Raw genomic sequence first — 13,528 nt, forward strand, 5'->3', positions numbered from 1 at the left:
GGTTGGTATGTCTCAAAGTTTCAAACTACTCTTCAACACTAAAAGGACATATTGAAGATCGTACCTTTGTTTGCAATCCCGTAGCGGGAGAATTGAGTTTTGTTGGGATCCTACTCCCAAATTGGTTAGATGGGGCTTAATTGGTAGTTTATAAGTCAATGGGTTCCCTCTTCTAGTCAACCGGTTTTCGAGTTGAGTTCTACCCATGGGCTTATGACGAGGTTAGGAACGGTACCCTAACATTTGTTTCAGAATTAAAAGCGGCAGGTTTTATCCGTCCAAGTTCTAGTCCCTACTCTTCACCAATAATATTAGTTCGTAAGAAAGACGGTTCATGGCGTATGTGTGTTGATTACCGAGCCTTGAATAAGCTTACTATTAAGGATAGATTTCTCATTCCAATGGTAGATGAATTGCTTGATGAATTGAATGGTTTTGTAATATTTTCTAAGCTTGATCTTCGTTGGGGGTACCATCAAATCCGTCTTCATGACGCTGATATACACAAAACAGCTTTTCGGACACACGATGGCTATTACGAATTTTTGATCATGCCGTTTGGGTTATCTAATGCTCTTGCAACCTTTCAGAGTTTAATGAATGATATCTTTCGACCTTTCCTTCGCCTGTTTGTCCTTGTCTTCTTTGATGATATATTGGTTTACAGCCGTTCTGTTTCAGAACATATTCAACATTTATCAAATGTTTTTGAGATATTGCGAGCTAACTGTCTTTCGTAAAGGAATCCAAATGTGAACTTGCTAGATCTTCTATAGGATATCTCGGACATGTAGTATCAGCAAATGGTGTTTCTGTGGAGAATGACAAGATATCATGTATTCTAAACTGGCCTATTCCTTATGCAATTAAGGAGCTTCGAGGATTTTTTGGTTTAGCTGGTTATTACCGCAAATTTGTCAAGGATTATGGAAAAATTAGCCCACCACTTACTCAATTACTGAAAAAGAATGCATTTACTTGGTCCGATGCAGCAAGTGAGGCTTTTGAGCAACTACAAATAGCATTATCTACAACTCCTGTGTTAACTCTTCCCGATTTTTCCAAGGAATTTATCATCGAATGTGATGCTTCGGGTAATGGATTATGGGATGTTCTAAGATAATTTGGTCGACCTATTGCATTTTATAGTAAACCTCTTTCAGCAAAACATTTGAGCCTTCCTATTTACGACAAGGAGATGCTTGCTGTTGTTGCTGCTGTTCAAAAGTGGCGCCCATATCTGTTGGGTCGTCATTTTAAAATTTTAACAGACCATCAGAGTCTCAAATACTTTCATGATCAACGGTTATCTTCCATTGAGCAACAAAAATGGTTATCCAAACTTTTAGGATATGATTACGAGATTGTTTATCGCCGTGGTACAACAAACAAGGCTGCTGATGCCTTATCTCGTCATCCAAATCTTAATTTTTCAGCTCTTAGTGCTGCTATTTTTTCCGGGGTTGATAATATTATTCAAGAATGTCATACTGAAATCACATTAAGCAATCTTATTGAAGAGTTATGCAGAAATCCATATTTTAAGAAACATTACACTTATATTGATGGTATACTTCGTTACAAAAAGCGTATTGTAGTGGTTCCTACATCTCAATGGTGTGCTAAGCTTCTTCATGAGTTCCATTCAACCCCTCAGGGTGGAAACTCTGGTTTTCTTCGCACATATAAGCGTCTTCAACAAAATTTCTACTGGCAAGGTATGAAACATTCAATAAAGGCTTATATTGATAGCTGTGATATTTGCCAGCGTAACAAAGCTGAAACTATTGCCCCTCCGGGACTTCTACGAACCTTGCCTATTCCTGATGATGTATGGTTGGATATCTCGATGGATTTTATTGATGGGTTGTCGTCGTCTAATCGTAAGAACTCTATCTTGGTGGTAGTCGATCGTCTCTCCAAATCAGCTCACTTTAGTGCTCTTTCGCATCCTTATACTGCTGCGACTGTTGGTGATATATTCGTACGTGATATTGTTCGTCTTCATGGGATGCCTCGCATCATTGTAAGTGATCGTGATCTTATTTTTCTAAGTAACTTTTGGGAGGCTTTCTTCATTTCACAAGATACCCAACTTTGTCGAAGTTCAGCCTATCACCCTTAAACAGATGGCCAAACTGAAGTCACTAATCGTACATTAGAATGCTATCTCCATTGTTTTGCAAGCCAAAAACCTCAAGACCGGTTTCATTGGTTACCATGGGCAGAGTGGTGGTATAATACTTCTTACCATTCTGCTATCAAAATGACTCCATTTGGTATCAGAGCCAGCCACCACGACCCATGCCCGCTCCACGGAAGGGGTGACCTATAGGCTAGATTAAAGTGTTGGGGCACCTATGTATGGGCGTAGTTGTCACCCGCATTAAATACTGATAGGGGAGTGAAGCCGCCATAAGAGAAAGGGATACCTTCGGGTCAGTGTCGATAGAGTGTGCCAAAAGGACGTTGGGTCTGGAAGCGTGGTGGGATGTTGGGATCCTAGTCCCACATTGGTTAGATGGGGCTTGATAGGTAGTTTATAAGTCAATGGGTTCCCTCTTCTGGTCAACCGGTTTTCGAGTTGAGTTCTACCCATGGACTTATGACGAGTTTAAGGTCGGTTCCTCGGAAGGTGGTCATGCCGAGTATACAATCTCGAAAGTCCTTGCATTGGGTGGAGAAATATAGGAAAAGTCCCATATACCTTCTGGTTGTCAGGCATCTTAGCGAATGGAGCTCTTCATTGGGTTGACACAGGTACAACAACACAGCTCCAAGAAATAGGTATAACTTACCAGAACCTGTGATCGTGGCTTTTGATTTGGCAAGCGAGATATTCCAATTGGTTCCTTCACCCCCTATTGATTACAGTGGTGGTCAATCAGGTAACTACTGTATTAACCTCCGGTCCTTCAGAGGAAATTTATGTGTGGTTCACTTTCAAGGACAATGCCTCGACATATGGTCATTTAAGAAAGAAGCGATAAATAGTGCAAGTTGCAAAGCGACCGAACTGCAAAAGTACTACTACGACTGCAGTTGGAGTTGGAGCACAGAGTTCACTATACCATGCAAATTTCTGGAGCGCTATGAACCATTTGATATCACAATCAACAATAAAGTCCTATTGTGGCCCGGCAAAACAGATCTCTTTAGCTATGACCCTAAGACTTCAACTTTAACGAAGGTTATGGAATCTAAACACCGCCATTACCATCAAACAGTTCCTCACATGAACAGTCTTCTTTCTCTAAAAGATTTACAATCATATCAGTCGATACTTATGAGAATTATATTTCTGATCAGCAATGGCGCTTATGAGAATTCTACAGGAAAATAAGGCAAAAGGTGGGAGTATTCGCTCACCAAGAAGAAATAATTTAGCGCTCCTATTCTGCTGCTACCTTTCCTTGCTAGTGTATCACACTTTTCCTGTTTGGATTTCTATATGGGTAACTTCAAATATCTTCTCTGTGCCAGAATTACCATTAGTTTTAACCAATGAGCTTAAGTAATCTGTAAACTCTAATTCTTAACTCTCTGGGTTCTTATGATAATTATAGTTTCTGGACAAACATAGTACTTTTTTTTTTTATTTTTTCAGCATAAACAAAAGAAAAAATCAGTTCAAGAAAATTACAAGAAGCTAGTCGAACTGGTCATGTTTTTTTTTTTCACCATACAACAGAAGACAGTACCACAAGCAAAAAAAATAAAAATAAAAATATATATATATAGAACTGGTCATGTTTTTTTTGCTTTTTTTTTTTGCTTGTCTTCTGTTGTATCTGACTCGCCCAAGTCTGGCTCAAGCACACAAAAAGAAGTCGATCCAGCATAACTGCATTTTGTTATGTTAGGTGGATCTTCACTGCATCATATGAGTTAGACACAGTATAGCTGTCAGATGATAAACCCCTCTCTGGGAAGTTCACTAATCCGCCTAGCTAGATTTATCATGTCCAAATTGCATAGGATGCTAAAGCAAGGCGTGCTCTATTTCCAGTACCTCTCAAATCAAGACACCTTGTTCGTTGCAATGCTCCAAGGTCTGTACCAAAAGGTCCAAAACCGACACAGGTGGGCAGAGATCGAACTGCTAAGCGATTCTTTCCTGAATTTCCTAGTCTATTTTGTATACCTGAACCGAAGGTTGTTAACTCTTTGTTTCTTTAATCAAAAAGGCTGAACTGATAAGCGATGGGCTACGTATCAAGTATATTGGGAGAGTACTTGGAGTCCAGGTAACAGAGAAGTTATTGTTCCTTATCTCTGTTAATATATGCTATATTATCGGGTTTGATGTTATAATTATGAAGGTCATTTACGAAAGAAACTAAAATCATCATTTTGCGTAAGTACTTGAAATATCTTCTTCTTTTTCTCCCCATTTTTAGATAGCAAGCCCTTGGAACAGAAAGTCGATTGCAGGGGCGGAACTACCTTGTGACTAGGGCTAGCTTAAGCCAGCCCTAACAAGAGAAAAAGTCATTTTTTTCAAAGCCTTTTTTAAGTTGGGCCACAATTGGTCTATGAGTTTTATTCTTAAGCAAGCCCTGAAAAAAGCTCCAGCCATCCCTATATCCAATGTCTAGTTCCGCCACTGGTCGATTGTGATATAGACTGTTAGCTAGTGAAGCCCTTGGAACATTTTGGGTCTTCCCTTTCTTTATTCGGTATTAATTTTATTTATATCTGAGTTAGACGGTTAGTTGTCCATTTTTGGTCTTCCCTTTCTTTATTTTTGTAATCCGTTTTTAATTTTTTTTTAATATATTAGTTAGACTGTTAGGTATACTACAGTTTCCCACTCTTCCATTTTGTACCTTGGTAGCTTGTCTATATAAGTGGAACCTCAATCTAACAAGTCACATCACCATTCTTCATTCCATCCTAAACAATCTCAATCAACCACTTCATCTATATATCGACCTTTAATTTTCTTTTCTTTTCTTTCTTTCCTCGGTGTAACTATGGCTTTGAAGCTATATGGGTTTCCAATGTCATCCCCAACAGCGTGTGTGATGACATGCCTGGCAGAAAAAGAAGTAGAGTATGAGCTTGTCAATGTTGACCTTTCCAAAGGAGAACACAAATTCCCAGCTTATCTCGCCAAAAATGTATGTTCTGTTAGCACGTTCTAACTTGCACTGAAAACTGATTTAGCTGCGACCGTGCCTTATTGTTGTCCATCGGCACCGGTTTAATTCCACGTATACAGTCATCGGATACTTTGTCGGAATTTGTTTTCAAATGTTTCTTTTCTAACTTTTGAAGTTTTTTTTTTAATTTTTTTTTTAATGTTACTTAATTTACAGCCATTTGGTCAGATACCAGTTTTGGAAGATGGATCTGTCACACTTTTTGGTGAGATTTTCGATTCGCTAGCTATCGTCTAAGACATATATTAGTAGGCTAGTACTATATAGCCAGGTTCATGCATTATTTTTATTTTTTTGTTATACATTCTTTCTATATACTCATGATCCGATTTACTGATATCAATCAAACTTAAATTTGAGCAGAATCTCGTGCAATTACCCGGTACATAGCCCATAAGTACGAATCGGGTACAGATCTATCCAGAAATGAAAACATGGAAGCCTCAGCAATGGTTGGGGTATGGTTAGAAGTGGAATCCAAACAGTTCAACCCTGTTATCCACACTATCATCTTCGAACAATTAATAAAGCCAGTATTTTATCACCAAACTCCTGATCAATCAATAATTGACGAGAATCTCGCGAAACTGGTACCAGTGCTTGATGTTTATGACACTAGGTTGAGCTATTCGAAGTACTTGGCATGTGATTCTTTTACTCTTGCTGATCTCCATCACCTTCCCTATATTTACTATTTCATGAAAACTCCGTGGGCTGATATGATCAAATCTAGGGCTAATGTTAGGGCATGGTGGGAGGACATTTCAGTTAGACCATCTTTTGTTAAGGTTGCTCAGCTGATTGAGAGTCAAGTATGATTAACTGTTGAGTGAACTTAATGGGGTTTTCAATAATTGAAGTAAAATTTGAGTTTTATATTCAAGGTCAAATCTGTTGTTAGGTTTCTCCAGAAATAGTTTAATAAATTGAGGTTCTGAGAGCTGTTTTCATGAGTGATTTAAGGATATTACCAGTATTGCAATATTGCATTATTGGTCTAAGGAGTTCTTGTGGTTTATTTGTTTTTATTTATATTAGATAAGAGTGCAATTGGTTAGTTACTGGCCATACATGCCATACTCTATTCAGAAGGTTGTTGTATCTGAATATCTAAAAAATTTGATTCAATAAAACCAGGATTTTTCACTATTTTATAACCGTGTACAAGGATTGCGATGTTTTAGCTCAAAGGAATCAGCAGTGGAGGGGTTTTTCTCTTTTTACTCATCTTTTTTTTATGCTCAAAAGAAAATTTTACTGGCCATACAGACCATGCATTATTCAGATTAAACCCTTCTAGTGTGGGGGTATGTGTGTTTTTTCGTTAAGGAGATGCATCTTGCTGCTCTTATTAAGTGTCATAGTCGAGAGTTGGATTACCAGGTTTGTGTTCAAACTAAACTTGAAAGATACTCCACCGACTTTGTCCTACTGCTCTGGTGCCGGATTAACTTGAAATCCTTTTTTAATTGCAACGAAAGATTAAACCAAGCCCCATATGATAATGTTAATTTCATTTTGAAGCCTGATAAATCTATACCTCATCAAAAACAAACTTTTCTCAAGTTGGTTTTAAGATTTTTTTTTTTTGATGACGTGCTGTGGTTGTGTTCCAAATGTATTGACGACGTCCCTTAACCTTGACAACCTGGCGGTTCTCCTCGTAGAATAAGAATTCTGATTCAAGCCAATTATGTTCCTTGAATTCTGGTTTCCCCCACGGAACTTGTTGCAAAGATCCCACATACAATCGACATTACCATGGTTACCAAAGAAAATGGTATATGCAGCTGTGCAGAAGTTACCCATGTTATACTAACGACAGACAGGAGGTCCAACCCATTGATGCATGCATCATGTTATGTAAATTTTCCCAACATGCATCCTGATGCATTTGTTGGAAAAGGTTGTCCTGACCTAAGTGGGTTCCCCACTAAGAAATCTGGATGATGTTTTTTGATCCTTAAAACATTCTGTCGATTTGGAACAGGTTGCCCTTCCCTTGGTGGTTTCCGTACCAAATTTTAATTAAATTAAGCTTTAAGCAATTTTTTTTTTATTTTCTTGATAAAGAAGAAGATAATGATGCAGTGCAGGTTAACACAAGTAGTGGTGCAGGATAAGCAAGTTTTGAATCTGTCTTTCCCTCTGTAACTCACGTGCTGAGCATGTGTTTCATTCACACATGTTTATCATACGTGTGCCATATCACAGTCACTGTCGGTTTGTTTAACACACTATAAGTATGAGCGTCGTGAGCTGTAAAGGTAACTTTGTAATCAAACTCTCTGTAATGAATGTTTGTGATTAAATCAAGAAGATAGATTCCGTTATGGTATCAGACAGGGGAAGTTAGGGTTTTTCCTTCTTCACAATTCGATCATGTTCCTCAAAAATTAATCTTTGTTTTCTAAACTAAATCATCTGAGTGTATCAATTCAATCACAACTTGAGTGATCTTTCTGTTTCGACTCTTGATTCTCTATTCAAGATTTTGAAGTTTTATTTGAAGATTCATATTCAAATCTGGTTTTTCTACTTCATCTTCTTGAAATCGACTGAAAGTTCTTGTTTCTTTTCTTTCTTGAAATCTTTCTCAACACTTTCTTTAATGGAAAATCCAACTGCAACCTCTTTTTCTAGAGTTCCTTTGAATCAATTAACTGGTTTTGTTCACCTGAAGCTCAAAGAGGACAATTACTACACTTGGAAGAATCTAATGACACCGGTAATTCATAAATACAAGCTGCTGCGTTTTCTTGATGGTTCTCATCCTTGTCCTTCATAGTTTACCTCTCCTAGGAATGAATTGAATGGAATTGAAAATCAACTTTATTCAGACTGGATTGATGAAGACTCGACAATCATCATGTGGATAAACTCTACAATCTCCGACTCGGTAATTGCTTATTTTTCCAGATCTACAACTTCTCATCAATTATGGACTAGCATTGAGGAGCGATTTGCAAAGGCCTCTTCCACTCGCTCAATTCAATTGAGAACAAAATTACTTTCAATCACTCAAGGTACAAAGTCGATTCCCTCGCTAATTCATGAAATCAGATCTCTATCTGATCAATTGGCTGCTGCAGGTGAACTTATCTCTGATAAAATATTAGTTGTGATTACTTTAAAAGCTCTTAACCCCGATTACATTCCATTTGCAACTTAAATGCGTCATCGATATCCACCAGTTACTAGTATTGAATTGCATAATAACTTGTTAAGTGAAGAGGTTGTTATTGGTGAAAGAATCAAACAAGCTAATGCAGACTCAGAAGCTAAAGCTTTATTAGCTAATAGAGGAGGTTTTAGAGGTGGAGGTTATCATAATAATAGAGGTAATTACTACAGAGGCAGAAGTTATTCTAATGGCAGACAGAATGCTGGGAGATATCCAAATCCATCACTATTTGCAAGAAATCCTTCAGGAAAAGGATACTATGTGGCTGATAAAGAAGCTTGTCAACTTTGCAAAAGTACAGACCATTTAGAAGATAATTTCCAATAAAGGCTGAATTTCTCCTATCAAGGCAGGTCACCTCCATCCAATCTTAGTGCCATGTTAGCTGCTGCTGATATTTTTGATGATGAAGAATGGATTGCTGACAGCGGCGCAAATCATCATATTGCTTCTTCTCCAATTCAATTACAAGAAGTGACACCATATGGTTCTGAAGTCATTCATACTTCTAATGGTGAAGGTATTCCCATATCTTACATTGGAAATTCTAGTAAACTTGTTCATGATCATTCTTTTTCTCTAAACAATGTTCTAGTTGTTCCACACTCTTCCCATAATCTGCTATCTATTCACAAGTTTACTACTGATAATAATTGTTCTTTAACTCTTGATCAACATGGGTTTTCTGTGAAGGATCACAAGTCTGGGAAGATCCTTTTCCAAGGTCCACATAGAAATGGTCTTTATCCTTTGACATTCAGCACTTCCAAGCATGCTCCCTCTTCTACAACCACAGATAATGCTCTCGTTCATAGAAGATTTGGCCATCCTTCCTTTCAAACCTTACAAAGACTGTGTCACACTTTGCAACTGTCTGGTGTTTGAAATAAGCGTTTCTTTTGTAATGATTGCAAAATTTGCAGATCTCAGAAATTACCTTTTCAATTATCTAGTAGCATAGCAAGTAAACCTCCAGAATTGCTTCATATAGATCTTTGGGGTCCATGTCACACACCTTCCACTTCTGGAGCTCTTTACTATGATAATGTAATTGATGAGTTCACTAAATATTGTTGGATTCTTCCCTTAGCTAAAAAATCTGAGTTCAAGCATAATTTTGTCTCATTGATAAATAGAATTGAAAATATATTCTCCTTATCTGTTATTACCATTAAAACTGATAATGGTGGAGAATTTCTTAATATTATCTTACACCAATTCTGTGATCAAAAAGGTATTACATATGAAACCACTTGTCCTCATACACCAGAACAGAATGGATTTGCTGAGGTCAAGCATAAGCATCTTTTAGAAGTCACTAGAACTCTACTTATTCAAGATGGATTGCCATCCATTTTCTGGGTTGAAGCTTTGTGTTAGAGCATTGCTCGGTCGAACTCGCATGCGTTGCTATCTGAAGCATGTTTGTCAATGTTAGTGATCAAAAGTATCAGTCTTGATTTCTAGTCTATTATAGCTAAGTATCGGACTAGGATAGAAAGTGTAGTTGATCTCAAGGACTTCATGGCGATTCATCATACAAGTAGAAGAACTACTCAAGGAACCAGTGGAACTCACTACGGGAAAAAACATCATTGACGACACAAGATAAGAGTTGCAGTACCCCTACGACAACTCCATTCCATGCATTGTGGAACGGGGGTATTGTAGAAAGTCCAAGTTTTTCTACAATGGATGACAAGTGTTGTAAAGGGTGATGTGATTCATGGTTCGACAATAGTTTGTCAATGTTGTGATTCTCTTTCGATTTTTTTTGATAACCTAACACAACTCTTGCTTGTATTGTAGAACAATCGTGGACAACATAAGTAGTATATCGTAGAAACATATACAACAACAATTACCAGTATTATGAATAATATTTGCACAACACTTGTATGAATTGTCGAACTATCTTGGACAGCACCTGGTTATGTCGTAAAGACATTTTTCACAACCTTTGGTATGTGTAGTTGAAATATGGAATACAACTCTTATTAGAAGTTGTGTGCATAAAACTATTTTGAAAAAAAAATTATAGCTGAAACCGAATTGCATGAATTGCCGAAAGTATTTCACATTCACATTAACATGCCAGTGTAGCACATTTACATTCATTCAAGTTAACCTACCACTCCAATTGCATTACCTAGCGAACTTCAAATCACCTTGTATGAAAGTGTGTTGCGCAACGAAAGAAAATAAAATGATAGATTCTTTGAACATGACTAAAAATATCATATAAATCGTACGTGCGCAAATTTATTCCATAGATGGAACAACTAGGTGCTGATTAAAGTACAAAAGAGTAACTATTCATTCATATACAACCAGCTATTGAAAACTGATGCTGAAGATGTTTGGTTGGACTCGAGACTCATGGCAATATATTTTCTTCAACTTGGTCCACATTCTCCAGTTTACAGCTGCTTCTGTATGTTACAAGTTGTTGCTTTATTGAAAAGCAATTGTCACCCTACAATTCAAAGTTTGAACCACATATGAGAGACTGAAAAATCAGACTGAAGTTTCTGCAAGCATTAAGTTTTTCATCAAAGACATCCTAGGTTCCCACATATTTGCATTTGTTAGGCTTTCAGATCAGTGATACTAGGTTGTTGCAATTGTATTTACAGTTTTCTGCTATGTGCGAATTCTCACATAGCAAGAGTCAAGTAAACACACTAAGAAAATAATTAGGCAGATGTGAATTCCATGCAACAACTTGAACCTGAAACAAGATGAAGTAATAACAAAAATGGAAAAACTACATATTGATAGAGCGGGCTGCCACGGACTTCCACTTTGGAATTGTAAGCTACATTATGGTCCTAATGGTTAAGAAAATTGGTTGTTCATTTCGTAGCAGCGATTGTTGATTTGTTTTTGTTCTCATGACAAAATTTCCATGGGATCTTATAAAGTCAAAGGATGGCCGAAAATTTTCCATGGGATGTTATTGCTGATGTGATTAGTTGGAGTGGTAATTATTATGGCATATGCAATATAAGCAATAGAGAAACTCAATCCTCAGTCCAGTTTCAATAACTTCAAAATTAATTAGGGAAGAATGAAAAATACCTAGAGAATCTTGGAGCAAGTGAGTGAGCTTTGAATTCCTGCACAAATTGGGAATATTCAAAAATCAGAATGTTAGTTTGGCATTAAGTAGAAAATTATAATCATATCAAACAAGCAAAATTAACAATATTAAATTTGTATCTTCATCAGATATCCTCATAAAAGATGGCCTGAAAGGAATATGTGGGATTTTGGTCGCCAGCGCTGCTATCACACCTCCCATTGCAGATAAGGATCTGTTAATAATTTGAGTTTCTTTCAGCGGATCTCCTTAAACGTCTGGCTTGGCTAATCTCTCACTTCCAGCAAGGTCATGAAGCCATAACTTGCTTCTTGTGTATTCTCCATTCATCAATCAATGCTGCATCATATACCACGATTGAATTTCTAGTAAAACAGCAGTTAAAATTTCACAACAACAAATAAAAAGGCCATATAGGTTTCTTACACAATTTGGTATCAGAAAATCATTAACTATAACTTTATCTATCTGTGTGGTTTGTTTCTCATGTCAATAAGAGAAGAAAAGGGGTACCATTTGGATCAGCTGTTGTGCTCTTTGCTCGCAAAGATGTCACCAACTTTAAGATTCACAAACATAAAGAGGATGCTAACCGTCACTATAAATCCAAAGAACATCAACGCCTTTAGCAGTCTGAAAATCTGTGCTGAACTTTCTCCTACCCAGTGACACTATCTGATTTGCGTAGCCCGGGAAGCAGAAAAGCATATACAGAATCAGCACTCATAGAGGAAATTAATAAGTTGTTGAGAATCAGCACTCTGTAAGCAGTTAACGTGGAGCACATCTAGCTTGTCAAAGCAAGAAGAGCATAATAAAACATCAGATCCAATAGCTTATACTCAAAGGATGACAGGGGACAATTTATCGCTAAGGTTGGATGGAATAGGTCCATCGAAATTGTTGAACCCGGGTCCAAATTCTTTAATTGCTATAGGGATTGGTTCCAGAGAATGAGTTGTTGCGCAGTGGGAAAAGCTCAGTTAACATCCTTGTACAAGTGGGTTAATATAACTAAAGAAACTAGGCTAGTGCTCACAGATGCTTACATCAACTTCGTGTACAAAAGATTACAAATTTCAGGAGCCAGTGTTCCATCCAGAGAAAGATCCTTCAAAGCTCTGCAAGTAGAAGAAATTTCACATCGTTAATTCATATTCTCTCCACAAATCCAACAAACTTTTCTCTCTCACAAGGTTCAAGCTCGATAAGATTAAGGTTGAAGCCCTATATGATTTTTCCCACAAACCATTGAATTTCCAACCTCCCACCAATACTACTACTTTTCAGTTCCAGGACTGAGATCTATGTCGTCAAGGGCAAATAAACTGACACGAGCAATTTACACTCCGGAAATCATGACAACAACAAATTTAAATTTACACAATAAAACAACCAATTTATCATGAACAGCAACAAAAACCCTAAATCAAAAGACAAAACCACTTACAAGACTAGTGGCATCGATGTTGTGTACAGAAACTCCAATTCCTCCAGCAGATTTACTAATAACAGCACACTCCTTCAAAGTGTCGTATATTCCTTCAATATTGTCCTCTATTATGCACACATGGAAGCCTCTACTCAACTACAAATTCCAACAAAACCTCAATTAGTCAGAAAATTAATCCTAATATCAAAATAACAAACAAAGAAAAAACATAACATACTTGCATTGAAAAGAGTAGGAGAAGCATGGGCAAACCAACGCCGTGACATAAGATGATATGTTTTAGAACAGGATCAATATTGTCTTTGTGGATTCCAACAGCAACCTCAGGAGAAGAAATCTCCAACCAGCTTGGTGGTGTTCTGTATCAACCCAGATCAAACAGTCAATACCTTCTCACACCCAAAACACCCCTCCAACATTAAAATCATACCAACACATAAGAAATACAACAGATTTGTAAATTGAAGCTACTTTTTATTGTCAGTATATACCTGAATAAGTGATTGAGTTCTCTCTACTTCCATGTGTTAAAAGATAACGCCATTTTGTCTGTACTTAATTACAGGTTGTACATCTAAGCTGCAATCCTCAGAGAGTCCTTCCGAAAGTTAGACTTTAAGCCT

General features: G+C 37.3%; 1 protein-coding gene and 1 long non-coding RNA gene across 2 annotated transcripts; one reads left to right on the top strand and one right to left on the bottom strand.

Moving 5' to 3' along the window:
- The first annotated feature begins 4,883 nt into the window (after positions 1-4,883).
- LOC113344327 (glutathione S-transferase F13-like) lies at positions 4,884-6,315 on the top strand. The gene is made up of 3 exons (XM_026588330.1): positions 4,884-5,123; positions 5,322-5,370; positions 5,529-6,315. Exons 1-3 carry the CDS (start codon positions 4,977-4,979, stop codon positions 5,981-5,983), a joined length of 651 nt encoding a protein of 216 aa, XP_026444115.1. The 5' UTR covers positions 4,884-4,976; the 3' UTR covers positions 5,984-6,315.
- Positions 6,316-11,653: 5,338 nt separating this feature from the next.
- LOC113344389 lies at positions 11,654-13,003 on the bottom strand. Its single transcript, XR_003357790.1, has 4 exons — positions 12,903-13,003; positions 12,502-12,573; positions 11,966-12,127; positions 11,654-11,791 (listed from the first exon to the last, which is right to left on the bottom strand). It is a non-coding gene; the product is annotated as an uncharacterized LOC113344389 (long non-coding RNA).
- Positions 13,004-13,528: the final 525 nt, after the last annotated feature.

The sequence above is a fragment of the Papaver somniferum genome, unplaced genomic scaffold (assembly GCF_003573695.1).
Source record: "Papaver somniferum cultivar HN1 unplaced genomic scaffold, ASM357369v1 unplaced-scaffold_76, whole genome shotgun sequence".
Lineage (NCBI taxonomy): Eukaryota > Viridiplantae > Streptophyta > Magnoliopsida > Ranunculales > Papaveraceae > Papaver > Papaver somniferum.